Consider the following 22276-nt stretch of genomic DNA (forward strand, 5'->3'; position numbering starts at 1 on the left):
TTAATAGTTGGTAACTAATCCGTGAGGGAAACCATGGAGTTTAAACTGTATCAACAGTTAAACAATCTGGAGTGTTCAAATGTATCCATACACTGTTTAGTGTCTTTAAGGTTTGTAATTTTTTTTATTATATCCCTGGTGTTGATTTTATTCTTTTGACTTTTATTTATAAATTTTTAACAGTTTGTGCCAGTGTTGTTTTTTGGAATTTGGAAAATCAATCTATTCAAAGGGGGGGGGCGCTGATGGGGGACCCCGTTTCTGAGCTCAAATGCAAAAATTTGTTGTGATATTTCACATCCTTTTAAGTAAAATAAAAATCAGATAGTTTGAAGAGCCTCATTTTGAAATAAAAAGGGCAAAGACTACAACCTACTAGAGCCACTTCTGTTTGCATCATCTACCAGTAGTCACATTAATGTATCAAGTATTGCATTGCATACCTGTTTTGTCTTACCTCTTAGTAGTACAATGTAGTGTCTATCTTACCATTCAGTATGACACTGCATTGTTGTGGCCTACTACTATTTAAGATGTCCTCAAATTGACTCACTGTCATTATTGCTTGAATTTTATTTTGTCTTTAATTTAGGTCAATACTTTTATATTACTTACACTACACTACTCTTTTGCATTTTATATTTTTCAGATTCAGATCTCAGATTTTTTTTTAAATGCTGTTTTAGATACTGTTTAAATACTCTTTAAATTCTGTTTATAAATACAGGTACTTCTCATTTAACGACCTCCCTGTTTAACGACCAACAGCTTTCTGACCAGTTGGTATTGTACACTACCGTGGTGTATTTTACACAGTGCGGTTTCTCAGCATCAAGTATTTCATCGCGCACCACCGTTCTCAGTCTCGTTCCCTCAGTCGGTCGGTATTCACTACACTAGCGTTTGCAATCTCCAAGAATTAAATAACGGTAAGGAGGCGGGTCCTCACTTATCGACCACTTCGCTAAACGACCTGGTCGGAAGAACGGAACTTGGCCGTTAAGTGAGGAGTACCTGTACTGTTTTCTTTTAATCACTGATATGCCCTCAGTTTACTTATTATGTAAAGTTGAGTTGACTCTGAGATTAAGAAACTCATTACTGGTAATGAGGCTTGCATTGTTATCAAGTATTTGACAATAAACTTGAAACTATAATAACACAGACCTAGTTTGAGTTCCCTCATGACAAAGCCATTGAACTTTGTTATGTAAAAAAATGTTACAAAAAAAAAAAAAAACAGCTTCTATTTTGAAAATATGTGCAAAATGCAGATTAAAATAAAGCATTAAGACCTGCTCTCATTCATATGACAAAAAAACAATTTAACTTCTAAAGATGGCCTCCGGTCAGGGTTCAAAGGCCAATATCTCAGGTTAGGGGTGAAAATCTGAAATCTCTCTGAAATGTGATTGTCTTTTGTGAGGTAGCGCCATCTCATGGTGACACATTGCAATTGAATGAATGGGCATGTTTACAGTTGAAATTAAACACTGTCAGGACACATGAGAGGAAGGGGGAATTCCAGCCAGTTGGGAGCCACCTGGTAGTTGGCTGGAAACTGGCTGGAATTCAGCTGTCAGCCAGCTGGGATAGCCCTCTTCAAGTGGCTCGTACTGTAACTGTTCACTTGCTGCCTAATATATCCCACCCCTTGACAAGTCCCTTTGCAACAAGACTAGCAATGTTATTCACTTCACCTGTCAGTGGTTTGAATGTTGGCTGATCCGTGCAATATCCCATGGGTGATTATTTGACGAAAACCCATTCACCCACGATACACGTGCACACTGACCTTCTCTGGGCCTGTTCCTGCGAAGACGGTAGCAGTCCAAACACACTCCGAAGCCGCACTTGCGACACACCCAGTGGATGTTGAACAGAGTGGTCTCGCATACGTCGCACATCTCCCTGATGCCTCGCACTGCGCGTTTCCATGCAACTTTCTCTGCAGGACAGGACCGAAGAACATGAGATAACACTTTATTAATTTCAGGGTAAATTCAGGAAGAAAACATCACTTAACCATTTCAGTAACTGCCTTAGACCTTTTTTTAAGGAAAATGGCCATGAGCTCACATTACGTCAAACATGATGAGGTTTTACTGAAAATTTGTTAAAAATATCTGAGATTCAGATTAGGCATCCAGAAATCCTCATAATACAGATGGCTTGACATTTTTCTGTATCATTTAACTGTTAAAACCATGACATTGTGTGACTATATAGACCCACATTTCATTTTTTGTAGTTGTAGGGAGGTAAGGTAAAACTTTTTTAAAACTGTTTAGCTGAATAATTACACAAGTGTTTTTGCCAGGTTCTTTCTTATTTAGAAGTATACTGCCTACTTAACACTGGCTAACGTGAGGTAGTTTCTTTTGACACTCACGGTGAGGCTCCACCATCATCATGGCTTCCTTCTCAGACATGACGAGCTGGCAGAACTGGTCTCCCACATTAGCAAGGATGTACTTAGACGTATCCAAGTCAAGGCCCTCCTGGACAGCTGGTGCAGGCAGCCAAAGTCCCATCGCCATGGCATCACTTTGCTGGGGGCTCAGGAAGCCCTCCACTCGCAGGACACCTTTTCGGGTGAACGCCAGTCTGATCAGAGGTTAAAAATATATATAAATGCCATGAAATCGCTGTCTGTAGCAAATGTTATTTATTGTAATTTCTTTGTATTTTACTTTTAATTTATCTAGACTGAATGAAAACAAAAGTACTCACCTTCTGAAGTGGAAGAAGCGACAGGCTACGTTGGGGTCGTCGTCGTCATCCGTGTCTTCGTCGCGGTATTTGCGGTAGCGCTCCAAGCGGCACTCCCGGCACTTGTGCAAGTGAGGGGCCACGTTGATACAGGAGCCATCCTGGAGGAAGGACTCGCCAGACTGCTTAAGACGACGCACCTTAGTTTGGTCCTTCAGCACCGATTGGCCAACTGGAGACACAGCAGTATTATTTTATGAGTTGAGCTTTTGTCGTTGTAATGTCGAACACAAGCTGGAGAGGCATTTCTGAAATCATACCTTTGAACGGTTTGTTGCGTGGCCTGCTCTTGGCGGCCCCTGCGGCTTTAGATTTCTGCAGCATGGCTCCCTCTTTGTTGGGCCCCTGTGACCCTCCTGGCACCTCGCCTCTCTCCAGGCCCTCCTCGTTCTCGCTTAGGTCGGACAAGTCACTGTTGGTGCTGGAGTCTGAGTCGTGTTTGGAGGCCTGGCCCCGATCCTCCAGGTTGAACTTCTGGCTCTGGTCAAAGCCCTCGAGCACCTCTTCCGTCCCAGAGGGGCTAGTGTTTCCGAACATGTGGAAGCCCGACGTGGAGGTGGGTCTTTCCTCCCCATCATGTTCCTCCTTGGGTTTGGGTCCCTCACTCTGTGACCTCTGAGAGAAGGCAGGGGTCGGAGAAGAAGAACTTGGGGAACTAGTTGAGGTGAGAGTGGTGAAAGGAGAAGACAGGATCCCTTTGGGCAGCTCAGCCATCGTAAATAAGTTTGGCTTGCTGTCTGAGGCAGTTCCGAGACTGTTTTGCTCTGTACCAGAAAAGCTGGTGAAGGAGGCGTGCGGAGCTTTGTCTCCATATGCCAGGAAGGGGTTTGCGGGCTCCTTGGAGGCCTGGAGGAACAAGTTCTGGTGGCTGTCTGAGGAACCGGAATTTAGCCCCAAAGGAGGCGATCCGGTACTGCCGGTCCTCTTTGCGGCAACCGGGCCTCCGCCTAGGCCACTTCCTCTGCTGCCTCCAGAGCCACTGATGCCAGGGAAGGAAGGTGAAGGTTTCTCTCCTCCAAAAGGCGTGCTGAGCACACCATTTCCCGCTGGATGAGTCTCAGGCACTTTAGGCTGTTCTTTATGTGGTACCGACCCAAAGAGCCCGGCTGACGCTTGGGCTACCACAGGCTTTTTCAGCCCCTCCGTAGGCTTAGAGGACTTGAATAGGCTCGGGGGCTCCTTGCTCAAGCTCTCGGACACCGCGGTGAAGTAGTTTGTATCCTTGGTCTGGGTCTGGGGGGTAGCAGGACTCTGGTTGGGACTGGGGTTCTGAGTCATGCATTGGAAAAACAAGTTCTGGTCTTGTTGAGGTTGGGTCTCGCTCTTGGGCCCTCCGAAACCAAATCCAAATGGTCTGGATGAGTCCTGGGGGGCCGTGGTGGCAGAGGCCCCGTTGGTCTGGGAGCTGACCTCTCCAAATACTGGAGAGGCAGCAGGCATGGACTGGGGAGTACGGAAACCAGATGGAGTCTTAGAATTCTGAGAAAGAGCGTAGGCAAAACGTCAATGACAATATCAACAGTTGGGTTTCCCCGCCAAACACAAGGCACTTAAATATTAAAATGAAAACAAATCAAGTGCATGTTTAATCGTGGTGCAATCTTGTAAATGACTCAGGAGTGGGAATCACTGAAGCGGAAAGAGTTTCATTTGCCACTTGGCTACTACAGCCAGGCACAGAGGCATTTTCTGAGTCCCGAATCGAGCGAGAGAGAGAGAGAATATTCTATTTATAAAGTCAAAATAACGGAGTAAATGAATGTAAAAAAAAAAAGGCCATGGCATTTTGTATGATTCATATAGAATGTAGAACTGATTTAAGGTTTAAAGCAGCACTATTCAACTTTTGGTATTTGGCGCCCCAACAGTTTCTAAATGCAATTGCACTTTTTTTTCCTGCACTGTAGTAAAAGTCGGCGTCCGGAACCACGGGGACAAACGAGGCCCCCTGCTACAGGTGTGGGTACCAATGGTGCTCGGCCTGGCAGATTGGCTGACTTGTGAGTCAGTGAGTAAAACAAACCCTGTGGCACAAAGTGAGGGCGGGCGAGCACCGGCTGAGGTGTGGGTGCTGGGTGCACCTGTCCGTCTCATCCGCGCTGTCGGGGAGGTGGAGTGGCTACGTTTTGTATGAGCATCATTACCGGGCATTTTGACCAGCAAGTTTATAATTTATCTTTATTTTATTTTTATTTTACCAGACAAAAAAGAAAAATTGCCTGAGCAAACATCAAGGAATTGACAGTGTCGTTAAGCGTAACTCACTTTTCCCACAATATCGTACCTGAACACAGTGTACCAAGTCAGTGTACCATCAAAATTATTTTGAAGCTGTTATTTTAAAAGTAAAAAAAGTTATAGGGTTGCTTTAAATAAAAAAAGAATAATTATTTTAATTTACTTAACTCTTTTTACCAAGTGTTTCTTTAAGAACTACCAGAATCTCAAAAAAGTCAAACCTTTCATCTATATCTGGATGCATTGACAATTTCTACTGTAATAAATAAACTTTAACGCCTTACCTCGGCCTGGTTTCCCCAAGAGGGGGCTTTGGAACTGAAGGCCACATTGGCTGAAAGCGCCACGCTTGGTCCTCCACCATGAGAGGACGAGGAGATGGTGACGGGCCCAGGGGAGACCAGAGCAGCTGTTCTTGTGTAAGCAGACTGGGAGGGCTCCTCTCTGTCTGGCTGGGGGGCCGAGGAAGCCTTGGGGACCGGCGCTCCGGGGACAAGGCTTGGCATCTGGCCTAATGAGGGGAAAGATGTGTTGGAGAACGGAGAAGGGGCCGGTTTAAGGGGAGGAGGGGTCGGGGTGTGAGCGACCGTGGTGGTGGTGGAGTCCGCTGCCCCCTGTGTGGGGAGCGGGCGGCCGTTTTCCTTGACCTGTGCAGGGTATCGAGGAGCGAGAGCGGCCTGCGACTGGTCCATATGGAGTGAGGGGGTGTTGCTAGGGGACGACACACGGCCCTGAGCGAAGGCCCCTTCTGAGGAGCTTCCGTTTTTGGTGGTGCTGCTGACTCGGTCCCCTCCGCCCCACATCCCCATCCCTTCGGCCGAGACCTTGTTGGCGTCCTCGCAGTTCTGACCATCAGCAGCTGGCTCTCCCGCACCCTTGAAACGTTTTAAGTTCACGTCCTCCTCACCCTCTGAGGCCGTTCTACGCCTGCGCCCACTGTCACCTTTTGCTGCCTCGGCCTCCTTCCTGCGTCGCCAACTCTTACCAACCTGAGGAGAGGAAAGCCGTTAAGAAAAAGCGGCTACGGCAGCAATTCCCTTGTTAATGAACTGGGAACAGACATGGTACACACAAGTCAATGGAAGAATAGTTAAAATGAGAGGCTTCAAGGCTGCTCTCTAAAACATAGTATTATAAAACAACACACTTAAAAGGAATGGATCCATATGCAAATATGTATCCGGCACGATTTACTTCAGAACTTCGATTTTATTTTTCCTCAAGGCAAATTGGCAAATGTTTGCCAATTTTATTGCGTACGAATTAGGGATGCACATTTAAAGGAATTTCCTTAATCGATAACAATCATTGATTAATTAATAACATAAAAGTTAATGAAGTTACCAAGTGGTGTCGCCATGGCGCCTGGGGACATGCGCGACTATACGCACCTCTGAGATTTTGTGACTTGTCTTAAGGGGCAGTTCTCCTAATTTCATTTCAAAACGGAGAAGTTTGAGGCAAGACTGGCTGAGCTGGTTCGTGCATACAGGAGTATTTACGACCCAACTTTGTACGAGCAAAATATTTTAACTTTTTGCCGTCCTCCACGACGGAATGAGCCGGATGTTAGGTAGCAAATCACCAGTCTGATGCAGACATGGACAACAAGAAGCTTATAAAATTACTAATATTCTTATACATAATAACTTACACTAAATAATTTAGTTTAAAGTACCTGTAAAGTGGAAATAAAATACTAAGTTTGTCACACCACGGAGCAATGTCTTATAAACCATCCAGCCACATTTGAATTATGGGCCGTTTCCAAACTGGTGTTTATATAGTGTTGGGGGCGGGGCCATACAAAACATGACCTGGTATACGTCATCTGGTCACGATTTAGCCCCGACCAAAAAATCCGGAACACAAATATGGTACCACAGATTGTTCAGCTCTTATCGATAAGACAAAATCTTATCGATACTTATTAGCAATAAATCGATAGTTGATTAACTGTTAACATCCCTAGTACAAATACCTCTATTGCATACTGCCTGAGCAAATGTATTCATATAATAGAAATTCCATAGAATCAAAAAAAACCTCTAAAATAAATATGTTTACAGAAACAAATTGTTAAATGAAAAATCAGCCCAACTGCTGTGATGTTCTCTTATGACCACCGTGCCGGATGAATGAAAAAGCAGAAGCCTAAACAAAGACTTAAAAAAAATCTAGTCGTAATCACAGTGGAAAACAAACTGAATTGAGCAAGGTTACTACTACTAGCTACACATAAATACTAATTGCAGACTGCCTGCTACCCCAGTATGTCTGAAGGAAGCTGGCGGGGGAACACTGCATGGTATATGAGTATCCTATAGAAAACACAGATATACCAAGATAACGCTGGGAATTAAACAATGCCATTTGTTGAGTAAATAATTGGTGATCGTTTCGAAGATGAACTTACCTCATCCTCTGTCAGCATCACATGCATCACACGGGGATCCACCATCTGATTCTCATCTCCCTGCGACGCAGACAACATTTTTAAAAAACATCCCTGATCAGGAGTATGGGGACTTGATAGGGAATAGGGGCGGTGCAATAACCACACGCTGCCAAGTCAATTCACCGGCAACCAGGCACGGATAAAACCCTAGTGTTACCTTGTCCATGGTGATCTCCATGATGTGCGTGACAGGGTCGTGCTGCGAGACCAGCCCGATGGCCCAGCACTCCTCGAACTCTGGCTGGTACACTCGAACTCTGCGCCCCTGGATCGTGAAGGAGCCTTGGGGGGGGATGGACGACACAGCGAAGCATTCATGAAATATGTCAATATTAAATTGACGTAGAAGCTGGCTGGCCAAAAGGCACTGTGGACGGTGTGTTGAGAATGGGACTGGGTATCCCAATCAGATGTTTTCATGGCCGTGATCAAGTGCATCAATAATTACTGAGAAATCTGAGGCTTTCAATCCCACAAAATGATCAGCGTTAAATAAAAATGTGTTTTGTATGAAAAGCTACAAATTCCCCCAGCCCTATCTGAGCGGGATGAGAAGCTCACCCTTCCTAAAGATCTCCTGCAGCTCAAAGTCACTGCGCCAGCTGCAGATGGCAGCCTGCACAGAGGGGTGCTCCAGTACTAAAGAGTGTCTCACGTCTTTATCAACCTGTGGAGGCACAAAGAAAAGAACATGTGCAAATAGAGTGGTTTAGTAAGAGCAGATAATTGACAAATCTGCAGAAGGAGTGACGACTGTTCATCTTGACACAAGCTGAATTAAAGCTGTGACCAAAAGGCATACATGCATATTTATGTATGTAGGGAACTTGACCACGCACCTCAAACCTCTGGATGGATTTGTTGTCAGGCAGGAACTCGAACGTCTTATTCCCGAAGAACTCAACTGGAACCAGAGATCCTAAACCCACTCTGTCCACTAGGGAGCGAAAAGCCTGAGGAAGGCGAGAACAACGCAGTTAAGGCCTGAGGTTGGAGCGCAGTAGAAACCGCATTACATTCCCATCTGCTCCAGACACTCAGCTGCAAAAGCCTTGTGTTGTTCATGTTATAAATAACCTTGTTATCTTCACAGAGAAAATTGGTGGTCAATCCATTTTCTTGACCAAAAAGTAAAGATTGTTGGATTGTTGTAATCTAAAACAAGTAATCTAGACTTCCCCTGGAACTCTGATTGCATTTCCAGCGACTAGCTTCAAATCAAGGCTGTAGGCCCAGGGGAGGGGAGTTACCCTTGTTATCCACCTCACCAAACCACATTGGGATCACATGTACACCCCATTAACCCGATCCAAAGTACCCAATCATGCACACAACAAATCTATCCCATGGCACCATACCTCCCCAAGTTGATGTGATGGTAACTCAAACAGGTTTAAATATTGTGCCTGCCTTAATATTTAGATTTAGGTCAATCAATCAGTTCAACTGTACAAAGATTCACGCCATGCTCACCAGAGCGGGCCAGGCGACCGGCACTCCTGGGGCTCCGGCGATCACCGCGCCGTCACTTCGGTTGGCCCAGACGATGGAATCTTCCACCAGCACAGCTTTGACGCTTTCCCCGTACACCTGCACCCAAGAACACTGCTGCACGGCATTCTCAAACTCCACAAACACCTGGCGGAGGAAAGACGTGGCCCAGAGAAACATGAAAATTAGAATACATTTTTAGATTAATCTATGTTTTGGCTACTTGCGCAAAATGGCACTGCTAAGCTATACCTGACACTGTAGGCCGCAGCCCTCAGTTTTGTCTGACCTGTTTGTTCGGCAAGTTGACAATACACCAGCAACAATATCAACTTTATGAAAGACACTGGATCTCCACTTTAGAGTTCATTCATTGGAGTATAGGCTGCTTTTAAGATTAAAGCTAATATGTCTTGAGGTCATAGTTTTAAGTGTTTGGGCAAAAATCGACAAAATATGATTGATAATTGATTCATTGATGACTGATTCATACTGATGTAGTAAAACGAGCCGTTCAGCTTTGCTGCCAAAATATACGTCAATTTAGTCGAATCGGAACAGCCCCAACCCCAATGTGAGTGGCCCCCAATCTGAACTCCAACCACAGCTGGAGAGCGACCAGACCCGCTAGCATCAAAGCTAAGAGCTAATCAGGGGAAGTGCTCTGTTGAATGCAAAGACCACCACAAATCTTTTAAAAGAAAGAGGAATTAATACCAACTGTCGGTGTCAAAACTGTAGACGAGGGAAATAAGTAAGTATTTAAAAAAGTATTCTAATGTGTGTTTCTTTCTCTGTGTGGGTGTGTCCACATTAGTTTGACTGTACTGGAGGCTGCACGCAATTATTTTCAGATGTTTCCAAAATTGAATGAAACAAAAAAAAATAAATAAAAAGATTTTGCCTGGCTGATAAGGTGAAATCAATGAAAGTTTACATAAATAAAACAACAGAACCCGGAGCTGTGCTCAAACCCTATTGGCTCACAGAACTAGACACCTCTGGAGGGTGGCTCTATTGAAACAGCCCGTTTTCAGACAAGGTGGATTGGACAGATATTATAATTGCTCGAATGCATAATCTGAATAGTATTTTCAGCAAAAAGAAAAGTAAAAAAATGTCGCCATACTGAGAGCCGATACTGTTCAGTTAAAGTAGTGGAAGGGCTTGTTCTTCTATAGCCCCTTTCCCACATGGAATTCCTAACATTGCTCCATAAAAAATATCCGGCAAAGGTAGTCATCCCCACAAGTTACGATTGAGTCTGTTCCCACATAGATGACTGCTACGGACACGTTAGGTAATGCTCGCGCGAGCGGTGTCTAATATCACGCGAGACTGGGCCACAGAATCTGTTTTCAGACCAGCGCTTCGCTGCCCGTCGCCCTACGTCGCAAACTCTTCCCTCCACTGACTGAGAGGGGACAGAGTCCTCATCGCAGGACACAATAACCCTTACCCAATGTTATCAAATCAGTGTAATCATTTTCAACCTGTCCCACACTCAAAACATATACATCTGGAGAAGGAACTTTCTTTCTCCACCCATTCTACCTCTCCCTGTCCACTCGCTCCCTCTCCGCGCTGCGGTGCAGTCGGTGGGCAAGGAAAGCGATTGTGCCTGATGCCCCCGCATGGCACCCAAAACTGTTGAGACACAGCTAGGGTCCGAATGGCATCTTAAGAAGAAAAATAATAACATTTAAGAATATAAAGACCTGTCTATGCTAGGAATGCAACGGTATAGTGGGCTCACGGTTCGGTATGTATCAAAGGTTTTGGGGCCACTGTAGTGGATAATGCAGGAAGCTCAGGAGGTAGAGCTGGTCTAGTAATCTAAAGGTTGCTGGTTCGATCCCAGGTTCCTCCTGCTAGCATGCTGTAGTGTCCTTGAGCTAGACACTTAACCCCTAATTGCTCCTGATGGCTGCGTCCGTTGGTGTTTGAATAATTGTAAGTCGCTTTGGATAAAAGCGTCTGCTAAATGTAATGTAGCGTTTCACAATAAAAGAATATATAAAACCAAAACCAGTACTATAGTTGGTTGTTTTTGTGTAGAGCAGGTATAAACAGTATTCTTCACACATAAATAATAAGTCAAATAACTTTTTTTTTTAAATAAAAAAAGTTTAAATAAAACCTAACAGTCAGACCAGTGTGTGTGCGCTTTCAATTTGTGAAGCTGACGTCACAGTGGGTGCGTTCCTTTTCAGTCAGGGCACCTCCCGGCAAGGGAGGAGCATAGGCTCTCTCTTACATGGAGGGGGAAATATTGTCCGGCGGCAGGAGACCGCAACTTAAACACAACATATAACTGTAAAAGGTTGTTTTATCTCGTGTTTATATTGAAAAGGCTGTGTACCACAAGCAGTTGAAAAAAATAAAAATAAATAGACCTCTTGCACAAAAATAGAGAAATGCTGCAGGCTTAAGGCAGACCCTGTGCGGGTGACACGGCCAGTGGAGCTCCAACATTGGATTTAATAGGACGCGCGGACTAACAGCGCGCCCCGCCAATAGGATGCGCCAATGCGTCTGGAGGACTGTGGCCGTGATACCGTAATACAACGGCTCACGTGTGCGCATTGAATCCTAGGGGGGGCGTATCAACGGTTCAATAACATACCGTATACTGTTGCATCCCTTGACCAGGTGTGCGTCTCTGTAGAGACTGGACGTGTTTGCTTCCGCGTCTTTACAACCGAGCTCCACCGTTCAGATCGGACTCACCATTTTTCAGAATGGTTTTGTTTACTTCCCGAAAACAAATCCATTTTCAAATATTTCTACGAAATAAATACTCGCAAGAAAACCCCACATTTTTTTTCTTTATTCAGATTCGGCTCCACCCCTGCTCAAAAGAAACGTCACTGCTTCCATTCCCACATTCTTCCATTCGCAGCCGTACCGACAATTTGCCGGAAATTATACTACTTCGAGAGTAGTGAAATCTACGGAAGGACTTTTACAGTACATCAACACTCCCATTCCCACGTGACGCCAATGTGGAACATTGCCACTAGATTTGCGGCTTTCCGTGGAAGTGGATAAGGGGCTTATACTGGCCTGTACTTTATGTTTAGGACTATGAATGAGTGTCAATGGTGAAAAAGTGCCGTTGGTCCTTTCATGTAGATTACAGCTTTCTGTGCACTGTTCTTTAAGAGCTGAAGAGCCTTATTTGCATCTCAGATGTTAACTTGCATGGCACAGGGGGAAAAAAACAAACAAAAAACAAAAACAAAGCAGCAGCTGACTTCCAATCACATTCTAATTTCAGGTGGGGTGGTTTCTCAATTTGTTATAATATGAAGTGTTTGTCCCCATTCTTTGTGATTTAACTGCATCCAACATTTGATTCCTTTGACAAATTGGTACATTCATGTTCACCACAGAGATCAGTGGTCCTGCTGAAGCAACAAAAGGAATTCAATGATAATATTAATGTAGAGGATTGTTTGTTGTCTTCATTTATTCCACTACGTTTCCTGTGCTCTTTGCTCTTCCAGGGCTCAATCTAATGTATTTCCTGAATGGCCCTAGTGACGTTTTGGGTCCTTGTTATTATAGTATGTTGTAATATTGAGCCTGGACAATTGTTAGCTTGTCTCTTGATTTTTTTTTCATCTGGCTCTTGCAACCTTGGTTTGAAGTTCTTTCACCAAGTAAAAAATACTTCTTTTGCTAGGCTCCATATGATAAAAGAAGAATTCTGAGTATCATGACAATACAGTTTTCCATATTAACCAGACATAATGACATATCATCCTAGACTTATGCATTACTACTTAAAGGTGAAAATATATTGTCCATGGATTTTTTTTCTGTCACCAAGGGGAAACCAAACTGCAACATGGAGACAGTCTGCTGGCAGGACAAGTAGTGAACGGCAGGATCTGACTGACTCAAGGAAACCATCAGGTCTTGTTGGGCAGCCCATTTGTGGCTAAGTAATGGATACTATTAGCTAGTTCCCAGGAAGAGCTGCTTGCCATTTGTTAAGGTGTCATTTGTTACTGTACAACCGCATTAGATGAGTAGGAGTGTCACGCTTCCCCAACTCCACGATTCGACTTGACTTGTGATTTTAAGGTTACGATTCAATTTTCGATTCAAACATTTGTATTTTTTCCAGAACTGACGGCTATGCCATTGTTAAGCCCCTTTCACACAGTTACCGGTAAATTACGGGTAACCTTTGCGGCGCTGCCAAAGAGTTTCACGAGTCACACATGCAGCTACATTTCTGTCTTGCGCCTTTTCACACATGCCATGATAATGACAGAGCAGCAGCACAGGTAGCTCATTCACTTGCGCACACAAAGAGGATGTATGTGGACATAGCACACAAATAAAATGCCTATGATATATATATATATATATATATATATATATATATATATATATATATATATATATATATATAAATAAATGAGTAAATATACACGGAGGCAGTGCACCGGCATCCCCATTGGTCGAGTCGGGTTCTTTCGTTCCGATTCGTGGGATCTTTCATTACTTTCATTACACTGCGCGGTTTCGTGAGACCCTCCAAATCTTATGCCAAGTTGCCATTTTCAAGCACGCAAAGCGAAACTCCTGCAGCGCACACAGGGGCGGAGGTTCAGGTCCATCAACGGACACGCCTTCCCTGCCCCATTTGGAAAACAGTACTATTAGTTTTTTTTATTTTGAATATTTTAAATAGGCTATTTTGGAAAACAGTAAAATTTTTAGAACATTTTAAAGAGGACATTACAAAAAAAAAAAAAAAAAAGGCTTTAGAATCTCGATTTTACTGTTGACACAGAACGTGGGAGAGTCATCATTAATCAGCAGACTTTTACATCCCTAGTTTGTACATGTGTTTAAAATACAATAAATGGACTGAAAATTCCAATAGAAAAACAGGCCATAATAAAATTTTGCCAGGGGACAGTGTGTGCGCCCCCCCCCCTCCACCACCTGGGTGTAGGTTACTGTACAACCGCATTAGATGAGTAGGAGTGACAATTCTCCAAATGCACGATTCGACTTTCGATTTTAAGGTCACGATTCGATTTTCCATTTAAACATATGTATTTTTTTTTGTAGCACTGATGGCAATGACATGGTTAGACAATCGAGTCTTGATTTGTCAGGAACAACAATTGTTTCTCAATAAGTAACTTTGCGTCCAGTCAAATTAAATCATTATGAATAATGCTATTTTTTTGTAGTGGAATGAATATAAACAAAACATTTCATACAATTTCATAGTTCTAAGAATTGTTTGGGAAGCGTAAGACTGGCTCTTTTCAGTGAGCCGGCTCACTGAAAAGAGAAACATTTCAGCACGACTGTCTGCAAGAGCGTGTCTTATCCTCAGTCTGGCCGTTCTTCTCAAATATGACTCTCTCCCTAATTTTACTCATCACATCACAACATCATGTTCCATTTAATATTATCGTTTCTTGGATATCACAATCCAAATCAAATCCGTAACGTTAACTACTCTTATGGAGTGCGTATCAGTACCTCTCACAAGCTGCTGGTACTCCATTCTGTCGTCTCAAGTGGACATATTGTAAAATGTATCATATTTTATTGAATCGGAGCACACTTTATCTTTAAAATCAGTAGAGCGCACAATCTGCGAGCCTGCAGCTCCGGCTCACCTCCCAAAAGCTCCGCTTCAGCGATACATTATTTTCAAATAATGTTACATTAGCGATCAAACTGATTTTTTCTTGGCTGTAAAGATCCATGTTGGACAATATTACCCACAAAAATACGGGGAGAATCGGGAACCTGCTTGTGGTTTCGATGTTCGAAATCGAACGCTCATTTCGATCTAATTTGAACCGGAACCCTGACACTCCTATCGATGAGCATAATGTTCTCGATAAGTTTCAGTATGGCTTCTGCCGATTTCACTCAACAGAAACAGCTCTTCTCAGAGTCTCGAATGATGTCTTGATGAATTGTGCTGCAGGAGAATGTTTGGTGCTGGTGGATCTCAATGCAGCTTTTGATACCATTGACCACCGTATCTTGGTTGAGAGACATGGGCAGTGCTTGGGTAACTCGTGGGTCAGCCCTGCAGTGGTTTTCCTGCTACCTCTCTGACAGGAGTTTCATAGTTTCTGTTGGCGGCTTTGCTTCAGTTTCTCGGTGTGGTCCAGGTTTCAGTCATTGGTCCTATTCTGTTTCCCTTTTATGTGCTTCCCCTGGGACAGATAAGGCATTTTAACTGGTATCTCCTATCACTGCTACACGGATGATATTCAATTATACGTCTCATTTAAACCTCCAAATGACTGCATAAACAATATAAAAACTGGATGGCAGATGGATTCTTACAGCTAAATGTCGACAAAAGGGCAATCTTTATTTCTGCCGCTCTTAGTCTTGGTCCCTAACATTCAGGATGGTCTTGGGTCTCTTGCCTCACTGGTGAAACCCTCCATAAGAAACCTAGGTTTCACTATGGACCAGGCTCTGACTCTGGACCAACAAGTCAAGTACCCAATTCGCTCTCGTTTATGTCCGGCTGAGAAACATCGCAAAGCTCAGCACCAGTGTCTTCCAGCAGAGATTAAATTGTTAATTTGTGCTTTTTTTTTTAATCATCCCGCCTTGACTACCGTAACTCCCTTTTCACCTGTCTCAGCAAAACATCCCTGGATCGTTTACAAGTGGTCCAAAATGCTGCTGCTAAATTCTTCACCGGGTCCTCCAAAAGGTCTCATGTGACATTGCTCTTCACTGGCCCCCCATCAAATTCCAAATCCGAGTTTAATTCAAAGTTCTTGTGATCGCCTATAGAGCTCTGCATGGTCAGGCATCTGTCTACATTGGAGATGTACTGCAGCCCTATGTCTCCAGCAGGTCTCTAAGGTCCTGTCATCAAGGTTTGCTGGTTGTTCCGCGATCGAGACTCAAAACTAAAAGGACATCGCGCTTTTGGAGTTGTGACTCCTAAACTTTGGAACTCTCTCCCCTTGGAGTAAAGATTTTTGAACACCACGAGCACCTTTAAAAAGCAGCTCAAGGCCCATTTGTTTAGACTTGCCATTGCGTTTTTTTTTTCTATGTATTTCTGTTCTTAATTTTGTGTTTTCTGTTCCTCTGTGAAGCACTTTGTGACGTCTCTGCTTAGGAAAGGTGCTGTATATATTAAGTTCGTTACTTACGCAAACTAGCAACATTCTTGGTCGTATTTTGCTGATTGTATGACAAATCATTGACCCAGTGTGATCCCGAAGTCAAGCAGAAACAAACCTGTTAAATTTCACCCATGCTTGAACTTTGATTACCAGGCCATGAACTTAAGCTAACGCTCAGATAACTGACTAGCCTCCCCTTGAATACTGCGATGGAAGGCAACGGTAGTGCACGTATTTCGCGTAAAAACGAAAGAAAAACGAGCCACCTTCTGTCCTAAACCGCAATTCAAAATGTGATCCGATGAGTTTCTCGCGACGAGGCAAACAGCAGTGTTGCCGCTCTGTTGTTGCTCTGCTATTTTTTTTTTTTTTTAGGGGGAGTGACGAGCTAACAAAGCGAAGGCCGTAAAATCCTCGGCCTCGATTTCAAGTGTTTCCGCTTTATGACCCGCGACTTCGCGGACAAACCTCCGGCGCTAGGTCGGTGTCCGCATGTAAACACTGACCGTGAGCCCCGCCGCAGCGCCCGCCGCTTCCCCTCCTCCTCCGCCTCCTCCTCCTCCGCCGCCGCCGCCGCCGTCCGGAGCCGCCAAGCCCATGACGCTGACCGCCCGCACGGTCCCCCGGAGCCATTCGCGCGTTGACGCGGCCTGCTGCACTTCGGCTCCGGCCCCTGAGCCGCCGCTGCCGTCGTTGAGGAGCAGGAGGAGCCGCTTCCCTATCAGCTCGAGAGAGTCCCCCATGTTCAGCTGGCTCCAGACAACATGAACGGAGCGAATCCCAAAAAAAACAACCAAAAAAAAAAAACACACACAACTAGGCCGATATCGCTCAATGTCCGGTGGGGATTTTGTACCGGAATCTCCCCTCCTCCTCCTCCTCCTCCGGACGGTTCAAGAACTCGGTCGCCTCGGGATCGCAGGCGCCGTACCGAGCCCCCGCCGCGCTGGTCGAGCTGTTATTGTCCTCGGTGCCGCTAGCGCCGCCGTCCCGCTCCGTCCGCCATTGAGCCTCGCAACAATCGAACGCACTCCTTCGCGAGGCACCGGTGACGCAGGACGCGCGGGCGCGGACGACTCGCCCGTCGCGAACGACGACGGATCCCCCCGTTTTTTTTTTGTTTTTTTGGTTTTTTTTGTTTGTTTTTGTTTGTTTTTTCTTTCGACCGACGCGCGGGCCGAACGCGATCGCGCCCCAAGGGGGAGGCTCACGCGGCATAGGTGCCTGTTCTACACCTTGACATGCCCGCACGGGAGAAATACATTTGACAGGGGTCAAGTGTTCCTGCGATCCGCACGGCGAAATACACGTGTTACACACAAAATACATTGCCACTTTAATTGCACACATCTGTACATACATAGGCACATCCCCTATATCTATTCTATTTGATTTCACTTATTTTTCTTGTATTTTATTCTATATATTTTTTTTTTATCTTATTTCTATAAGTATTCAACTTACTGTATTACGTTGTAGGAGTCAGTTAGTCGGTCTATTAGAAAGGAATTCTTTACTTCTATTTCTTTTTTTTCCCCACCGGGTGCGTTGCATGACATTTCCCTGCATATATGTATGAAAGTATGTATATGTACGTGACGAATAAAAAAAATCTTGGATATTCTTGGGCGCATCGTTTGCATTCTTCTGCCTCAATGAGTAACTTTGATGGAATGAATTGATTCCTGTGAATTTGATTCGCGGCTCAGACCCCGGTCGCGAAAGGTCGCACGACTCTGTGTTAGCAAGTGACTCGTCAAGAACCGGCTCTCAGACAAAAAACCAATCGAATCTTTCGTCACTCGTAGCCACTGCAGAGTTTTGCAGAGCTGCGAGGACAGCGGCCCCTGGCGGCGCGAACCTGCACGGCAGCGAAAACTGTTTCCGTGTACTTGCACAACTATTTGTTTTAATTCCAGTGATTATTATTATTATTTTTTTTTTTTCCTTTGCTCGTTGTATATTTCATCACATTCAATGATTTGGTTGATTCTTCGATAAAGCATATTTTATATATAAAAAGATGATACAATGCAGACCTACTGTGTAGACTTCTGATTGCAGTCAGGGTGAGGGAAGTGTTTTTCCACCAAAGGGGGGTGTTAGAGCGCTATTAATGCAGAATTTCAAATACGCTGGGCAGCGAGGAACACGCACGCATATATACAGTTGTATATGCAAATATGCATGTGTGCGCTATCACAACCTGTATCACTGCACATATTGCGTCCTGCAATTGCACCTGTATGTTGTTAGTGTACATCTGGATATCGATGTATTATCCCATCGCACACTCTACATGCATAGCATGCACAGGCGGCCTTTCCACGTGACATAGTGAGGCAAAAATCCTTCTCTTCTCTTTTTTTTTGTTCATAAAAACACAAAACATAAAAAAGTTTTCCTTCGTCACTCCAGCGATCGGAGCCGTGCATCACTCGCATCCCACTAGTATGCCGATAATTAGAATTTGGAGGGGGGGGGGGAAGGCCTTCGGAGAAAGTGTTGAGTGGTACGGGCATGATGGGCGGAGGAGAGTAGTGTTGGGAAATGTTTGGCTCTCACAGACATTCTCACAGGCCGCAGACACAACAGACCAAATGTACACACATTGTCTGAATTCATTGGATAAGATAAACCAACAAGATGAATTAGCAAAAGCAACAATAAACTTGAGACACCGCTACAAGATTTATTGTCAGTACAAAATCTGGTCTGACAGATAACATAATTGTATGGTTCAATATGCGCGAGGACGCTATTGTTTTTTGTTCGGATACAAAATGGCCATCAAAGTGTCCGGTGCTCAGACACCGTCAAACCCACAGACACGAAGGATAGATAATTGTATTCGGGGTAGTCCAGACACGCTGTCGTCCAAGTTTGATCCACGTCGGGCTGGATTTGTAGAAGGAGTTAGTAAGAACGGTGTTCTTTTTCCCCTGTTAAGGTCACCTGAGAACACTGCGGACTACTGATTGGTCACGGAGAATCGTTACCGCGTCATTGAGTCGCTGCGTCATCATTGTGTGACATGGGACATCCCACGAACAGATGCAACGGCTCGGCACTCTCAGTTAAACAGCAGCGTTTTTTATCATTTTGTGTATGTTAAGTTTTACTTGTTTGAGCACTCGGTGCACGTGTACACTGTGAATGAGCCAAACTTAAATAAAGCAAATGCGAGTCAAGAGGTCCCGGCCAGTGAGCGAGGCTACGGGCTAACCCGCACAGAGCAAACCTGTCGAGTCTCTTCCTTACCAACCTCCGGTCACTCGTCAACAAGATGGAAGAAATAAGACCGATAAGCTGTGTGACAATCATTATAGAGACTTGGCTGGACAGCACCATTCCCAACGTGGCTATCGAGCGAGCTGGTCATCTGGGGACAAACGGCAAATATTTCTGGGGTTCAGGTGTAGCCAGCGGATATCTGGGCAAAGACTTCCTCTTCCGTGCACCGTTGCCCACAGAGTCTCTTGTCGTTAGATCGATAGCCAATGGGTTCCGAGATTGCCCCGTCACACAGTCACACCTGGACGCTATGCATCGCTGCCTGCAGCTATATTATTGTAATTGATATAATATTTAATTACCCATAATTGCTATGATAAAATATATTCCTCCATATCTACTCCTAAAACAGACATACAGTGGGGCAAAAAAGTATTTAGTCAGCCACCAATTGTGCAAGTTCTCCCACTTAAAAAGATGAGAGAGGCCTGTTATTTTCATCATAGGTTCACCTCAACTATGAGAGACAAAATGAGAAAAAATAATCCAGAAAATCACATTGTCTGATTTTAAATAATTTATTTGCAAATTATGGTGGAAAATAAGTATTTGGTCAACAACAAAAGTTCATATCAATACTTTGTTATATACCCTTTGTTTGCAATGACAGAGGTCAAACGTTTTCTGTAAGTCTTCACAAGGTTTTCACACACTGTTGCTGGTATTTTGGCCCATTCCTCCATGCAGATCTCCTCTAGAGCAGTGATGTTTTGGGGCTGTCGCTGGGCAACACGGACTTTCAACTTCCTCCAAAGATTTTCTATGGGGTTGAGATCTGGAGACTGGCTAGGCCACTCCAGGACCTTGAAATGCTTCTTACGAAGCCACTCCTTCGTTGCCCGGGCGGTGTGTTTGGGATCATTGTCATGCTGAAAGACCCAGCCACGTTTCATCTTCAATGCCCTTGCTGATGGAAGGAGGTTTTCACTCAAAATCTCGCGATACATGGCCCCATTCATTCTTTCCTTTACACGGATTAGTCGTCCTGGTCACCTCTGCAGAAAAACAGCCCCAAAGCATGATGTTTCCACCCCCATGCTTCACAGTAGGTATGGTGTTCTTTGGATGCAACTCAGCTTTCTTTCTCCTCCAAACACGACAAGTTGAGTTTTTACCAAAAATTTCTATTTTGGTTTCATCTGACATTCTCCCAATCCCCTTCTAAATCATCCAAATGCTCTCTAGCAAACTTCAGACGGGCCTGGACATGTACTTGCTTAAGCAGGGGGACACGTCTGGCACTGCAGGATTTGAGTCCCTGGCGGCGTAGTGTGTTACTGATGGAAGCCTTTGTTACTTTAGTCCCAGCTCTCTGCAGGTCATTCACTAGGTCCCCCCGTGTGGTTCTGGGATGTTTGCTCACCGTTCTTGTGATCATTTTGACCCCACGGGGTGAGTTCCTGCGTGGAGCCCCAGATGGAGGGAGATTATCAGTGGTCTTGTATGTCTTCCATTTTCTAATAATTGCTCCCACAGTTGATTTCTTCACAACAAGCTGCTTACCTATTGCAGATTCAGTCTTCCCAGCCTGGTGCAGGTCTACAATTTTGTTTCTGGTGTCCTTTGACAGCTCTTTGGTCTTGGCCATAGTGGAGTTTGAAGTGTGACTGTTTGAGGTTGTGGACAGGTGTCTTTTATACTGATAACGTGTTCAAACAGGTGCCATTAATACGGGTAAGGAGTGGAGGACAGAGGAGCCTCTTAAAGAAAAAGTTACAGGTCTGTGAAAGCCAGAAATCTTGCTTGTTTGTAGGTGACCAAATACTTATTTTACTGAGGAATTTACCAATTAATTCATTAAAAATCCTACAATGTGGTTTCCTGGATTCTTTCCCCCCATTCTGTCTCTCATAGTCGAAGTGTAGCTATGATGAAAATTACAGGCCTCTCTCATCTTTTTAAGTGGGAGAACTTGCACAATTGGTGGCTGACTAAATACTTTTTTGCACCACTGTATCTGACAGACAAGATAGCAGTGGTGGAAAGTAACCACCGCGAGGGCGCGTTTTAAAGCGCCCAGAGACGAGGGCCAAGCGAGAAGTTGACCTGATGCCTTCCAGCAGGTTCAAGTTCTGAATTTTCCATCCAATTCCTGTTTGTTGAATAAAATGATTCGAGGACATGACCAAGCTTCATAAGACTCAGTGGCTCAAAACAGATAAATCATAGGTTGAGAAATTCAGTGTTGGAGCTAGGCTGAGCATGGATCAGGAGATTACCTTGTGGTTGAAATCCTAGCTGGTCGTCTCCTCCAAAGATTTCATTAAAGGTACAGGACTTGGATGGAAAAGCCAGGACTTGAACCTGTGATGGGAGCACTGGAAGGCTTGGCTTTGGTTTCCGGGCCTTGGGGTGCTGCCTTTCAAAAGCTCTCTCCAACCCGGCATCCAACCCTCCTACTGCGATTTAGCTCTTTGAGTCATGGAGTCTTACTGAATGATGTTCTCTCATCCAGTCATCTGATTTACGGAACAATGATGGTGATTGGATGGCAAGATGTGGACTTCAACCTGTGACAGCAGCACTGACAGTCAGCATCTGAGCCCATCACACCACCTGGTTCAGCTAATTATCCTCAATAAGAAGTCACAATTGACATATGAGTTGACACGATGGAATCTGCGAACGACCATGAACCAAAAGTCAGAAGGATCAATACAGTTTCTAATAAAAGAGTTTGAACGCTTTCTCTCCAGCATGGGGATGGCATAAGCGACTCAGGGCTCTCGGCTCTTTCGAGTCTTGAGTTCAGACTGTGGGTCACTGCAGTTAGAGTTGCCAACAAAATGAGCAAATTACTCGCAATGCTTGCATTAAATGAGGTGGAGAAGGGCCCCCACATTGGTTCTGCCTCGGGCCTCTTAATCACTATGAC

At 44.5% G+C, this 22276-nt stretch overlaps 1 protein-coding gene across 1 annotated transcript in view; it reads right to left on the minus strand.

Moving 5' to 3' along the window:
- Nucleotides 1-16850, minus strand: part of kdm3b (lysine (K)-specific demethylase 3B) — a gene marked incomplete at its 5' end in the record, with an annotated part of 29032 nt that extends 12182 nt beyond the window's left edge. The window contains 11 exons of the mRNA XM_080007758.1: nucleotides 1796-1948; nucleotides 2393-2607; nucleotides 2734-2944; nucleotides 3033-4251; nucleotides 5295-5999; nucleotides 7427-7486; nucleotides 7626-7750; nucleotides 8030-8135; nucleotides 8308-8421; nucleotides 8942-9106; nucleotides 16614-16850. Of these exons, the coding sequence (XP_079863884.1) occupies nucleotides 1796-1948; nucleotides 2393-2607; nucleotides 2734-2944; nucleotides 3033-4251; nucleotides 5295-5999; nucleotides 7427-7486; nucleotides 7626-7750; nucleotides 8030-8135; nucleotides 8308-8421; nucleotides 8942-9106; nucleotides 16614-16850 (3310 nt within the window). The remainder of the gene's footprint in view (nucleotides 1-1795; nucleotides 1949-2392; nucleotides 2608-2733; nucleotides 2945-3032; nucleotides 4252-5294; nucleotides 6000-7426; nucleotides 7487-7625; nucleotides 7751-8029; nucleotides 8136-8307; nucleotides 8422-8941; nucleotides 9107-16613) is intronic.
- Nucleotides 16851-22276: the final 5426 nt, after the last annotated feature.

The sequence above is a fragment of the Zeus faber genome, assembly GCF_960531495.2.
Source record: "Zeus faber genome assembly, chromosome: 10".
In the NCBI taxonomy this organism is placed as follows: domain Eukaryota; kingdom Metazoa; phylum Chordata; class Actinopteri; order Zeiformes; family Zeidae; genus Zeus; species Zeus faber.